At 41.5% G+C, this 4,416-nt stretch overlaps 1 protein-coding gene across 1 annotated transcript in view; it reads right to left on the reverse strand.

Moving 5' to 3' along the window:
• LOC106536551 (netrin-G2) overlaps positions 1 to 3,766 on the reverse strand; it is a gene marked incomplete at its 3' end in the record, with an annotated part of 12,303 nt that extends 8,537 nt beyond the window's left edge. Inside the window, 4 exon segments of the mRNA XM_014033854.1 lie at positions 1,081 to 1,253; positions 2,540 to 2,778; positions 2,869 to 3,014; positions 3,340 to 3,766. Coding sequence (XP_013889308.1) covers positions 1,081 to 1,253; positions 2,540 to 2,778; positions 2,869 to 3,014; positions 3,340 to 3,529 — 748 coding nt within the window.
• Between the last annotated feature and the right edge of the window lie 650 nt (positions 3,767 to 4,416).

Raw genomic sequence — 4,416 nt, forward strand, 5'->3', positions numbered from 1 at the left:
CTCCTGCTCCATTCTTCCCTCATCTGTGAACAAGACCCTGAGATAGTTAAACTCCTCCACTTGGAGCAGGACCTCCTCCCTGACCCAGAGAAGGCACCCTACCGGTTTCCGGCTCCAGACCATGGTCTGGGATTTGGAGGCACTGATCCTCATCCCATCTGTGAACCGCTCCAGTGAGAGCTGGAGATCAGGATCTGATGAAGCCAATAGGACCACATCATCCACAAAAAGCAGAGATGTGATCCTAAGGTCACCAAAAAGGATCCCCTCAACACCTCGGCTGCTCCTAGAAATTCTGTCCAGAAAAGTTAAGAACAGAATCAGTGACAAAGGACAACCTTGGTGGAGTCCAACTCTCACTGGAAACAAGTCTGACTTACTACCTGCAATGTGGACCAAGCTCTGTCACTGGTCCTACAGGGACCTAACAGTCCATTTCAATGGGCCTGGTACCCCATACTCCCAGAGTACCCCCCACAGGAGTCCCTGAGGGACGTGGTTGAACACCTTCTCCAAGTTCACAAAACACATGTAGACTGGTTGAACACCCATGAACCCTCCAGGACCCTGCTGAGGGTGTAGACCTGGTCTGCTGTTCCACAACCAGGACCAGAACCACACTGCTCTTCTTTTTTGGTGGATAACCACCCCCACCCCCCGAGATGCCGGATGGTGGACCAGAATTGCCCTGAAGCCGTACAGAAGTCTTTTTCAATGAGCTCTCCAAACTCCTCCCACACCCGAGTTTTTGCCTCAGTGACCACCCAAATTGCAATCCGTTTGGACTGATATGTATGACATTTCATACAGTACATACATTATTTATTATTTATTTATTATTGTGGAACCAAGTTATTGTAGATTCTAGGCCCTTTGCTGCAAAGACCTCTGTTCTGTAGGACATTTTGTGGTTAATTTAGGAAAATAAAATGATTCCTGAATTTAAAATTTGTGTTTAACATATTTTGAAAATATTGTAGTTTCAGTTCAGTAATACTAATTGTTATGTAAAGGTGTGGACAGAGTTTCAGTCTGCAGATGTGTATTGGTGTTGAAATTTTCCGTATTAATGATACATACAGGTGTTTGCCGTTCCTCTGGGCAGGGGCAGGTACGATGCTGGTCTCCAGCTGTWAGGTCTCAAATCTCCACGGCAGAGTTGGCAGTCCTGTCCAGTTGTGTTGTGGTCACATTCACACTGCAGTGCTGCATCACGSAGTGTGCATCGAGATGCATGCAGGTTACATTTACACCTTGGAAACAAACAGGAAAAAGATATTGACATTTACACTAATCTGTTAAAATTAAATATTACTCTCTACCTTAATGTTCTCCTGGCCATCCTGAATCCTTCACAAAAATTGAATTACATTGTGTCAAAAATATAGGCAGACAAATTTCTAATCATTCTAGCATTTCAGCTACAAGGACTTTTAAGAGATGAACAGCTTGACAAATTTGTGTATTAATATTCCAATAAATGAGTGTACATAAGTGTTGCAGCATTTGCTTTTACTCAGTGGTTGTCTTTGTGGCTCTCAAAACACAGGCTTCACATATTTGACCTTTGCRTGAACTTTTGCCATGGTGCTTGGTACGTACAAGTGAAGTGCTCACTTAGAGATTTTGGCCAAAGCCCTTAGAGAAAGAACCTGATAGCAAGTTGCTCTTGCTCACTAAAGTTGGGGTGGCTCCACTGAATGTAAACCACCTACGCATTGGTTCATCTCTCACATTTGGAGAGCTGATCCCTTGAATCAGCTTCATAACTTTAGCAGCTAAACCTGCACTGAATCACAACCTGCTGAAATATTCTATCTTGAAGCTTCTTGGGGTGTAGGACAATAAATGTTTGCTGAACCCATGTTTTAAGGATTGTATGGATGGTGGATTGATAGATGGTTGGTTTATGATGATAGTTTTGGTTGTTCCCTTTGGGCTCAATAAAGTATTTTGAATTTAATTGAAAAGAAATTATCAGTAAATGTAAACAGCAGGTTATTACGATGGATGGATGGATGGATGGATGGATGGATGGATGGATGGATGGATGGATGGATGGATGGATGATACGTAGATGGTTGTGTGATCAGTAAAAGTAAACAGCAGGTTGTTACCTTTGAAAGATGTTGGTTGGATTATTAGACTATGTTGCATGGGCCAAATAGTCTTATTTGCCTWATGTGTATTTTTGTTTGACATTTTGTGGCTAGTGTTGCTTGTTGTTTGCCAGGAGATGGTACTGTTATAAGTACCAAACCTTCATTGAAGACACCTGTTGGCTTGTTGGGTGTGAAGGCAAACAGTTTTTCTATCGAGCCATTTTATCATCTTGTACTTCATGCAACCATTTTTTGTCATCCCTTTTTAGCATCAGTGGATTAAATAACATCAAGTACTTGCTGGTATGGATCTTCAGTTTATGCGTAGATACGTTAATTTAATCCAAATAAACAGGACCAAACATGTTTTAGATGTCTTTAAAATTTGCAAGCTGTCTTCAGATGTCAGTAGGTTTGGTTCGTTGTGAACTAGTTACCTGGCAGGCACATCAATGTTGGAAACAGCGTAGAAGTACTTCAGCAGGTTGTCTCTTTGTACATAGGTTCCTCCTAGTGCTGGACGGAGGAGTCGTAGTCGGAGGTTGGTAAAGGTGAAGAAGTCTCTTAGACCTTTCATTGTCTCCATTCGAGTGTACAGAGCATCCATGTTTATCAGCTTTGGACCAGCAAATACGCCAAATCGAGCACGCACCTCAAACACCACGTTCTTTTCCTCCTGTTTCAGTCAAAAAGCAAATGTTTAAATAAGAGTATTACAACAATGTTACAGTTTTAATTTTCTCAGTAGTCAGGTCCATTTACTCACCTTGGCTCCAACCCAGCGGGAATAATTCTCTGTGCAGACAACTCGAGTTAGGTTTGTTGGTGCTAAATCTGAAACTTGTTTAGGCGACATGCCAAAGGCGTCAAGACAGTCATCAGCATAATACTGATATGGCTGCCATGTTGCACCTGCAACACAAACATCTTTTTAATGTTTTTTGACTCAATCTCATTTTGGTGGGCAGAACACAGTCCTACATGTTACTAGCAAGTTAAAATAGAATTTTATTTTGAGACTTTACGTAAATATATGTACATGACTTCCTATTGGCCTACCCATATTATGTTTTAATACTGAAAACATATTTTTGTCCTTGTCATTGGTATCAGTCTTGGTGAATTCACATTTGTATCATCATTCATGAGGCTCTGGCCTTTAGCTGAGAAAGAATATATAGATGGATGAATAAACCCCACTACCCCCCATCCTCTGCAGCCCATCTTGGTCTGTTACCTTTGTCCATGGATTTCTCCAGCACCATACTGGTTGGTCGGCCATACTCGAAAGTGATGATGATATCATCAACCACCTCAAGGCTCTTGTTCCATGACAGAGTGATGTTGGCCAATAAGGGCTCAGGATACCGGGACCAAGTGACTGTCTGCCAATATGTGATCAACCCACCCCTCTCCCTGTCTCCCATCAGCTGAGGAGGGTGAGATAAGTCAGGGCTGGAGGCATCACACTCATCACTGCAAAGGTAAGGGTTCTCCTGTTCACAGAAACAAATATGTCAGCAGAAATGAATGGGACAAAGAATAGAATAGAATAATAAAAACAGCCTTTATTGTCCCACAGAGGGGAAATTCAGGTATCACAGCAGCATCAGTACAGAGGTTCACACACTAGTTACTTTATAAACTATAGATAGTGCACACAAGAAAATTAACACTGACTAGCCATGATATGACTATTAATAATAAAAAAATATGATATAAAGAATTGTGCAAGGATAGAAAAGGATATGTTTTGTTTTAGAGAAAGTAGACTATCAGAATGCGACATTAGGAATCAGAAATTGTCTGTTTTCAGTGCAAAACAATCTCAACAGACCAATAACTGTAAAGTGAAGTATCACAATGCAGACAAGAATGATGTGTAATTACAGCAGAGTAGTAGTGCAAATGATTGTTCAGTTGAGCAATGACAATGAACAGTAAGAGTACACATGGTTGTGCAGCAGCAGGTGTGTAAACACTTGTGATTTTTGGGCGTAATGCTGGTTATAAAGTTTGACAGCTGCTGGGAGGAGGGATCTGTGATAACGCTCCTTTGTGCTCCTCAGATGCAGCAGTCTGTCACTGAAGGAGCTCCAGTTCAKCCACAGCTTCATGGGGTGGGAGACGTTGTTCATCAATGATGTTATTTTAGCCAGAGTTCTTCTGTCTCCCCMCACCTGCACTGTGTTGAGGGGGCATCCCATCAAATCAAATGAAACATCAAATGAAAGTACACTTAAAGCTGCAGTTGGTAACTTTCAAGAAAATGTATTTTTACATATTTGTTCTAACTGTCATTATGTCCTGACAG

Source organism: Austrofundulus limnaeus, unplaced genomic scaffold (genome assembly GCF_001266775.1).
Source record: "Austrofundulus limnaeus strain Quisiro unplaced genomic scaffold, Austrofundulus_limnaeus-1.0 Scaffold1872, whole genome shotgun sequence".
Classification (NCBI taxonomy): domain Eukaryota; kingdom Metazoa; phylum Chordata; class Actinopteri; order Cyprinodontiformes; family Rivulidae; genus Austrofundulus; species Austrofundulus limnaeus.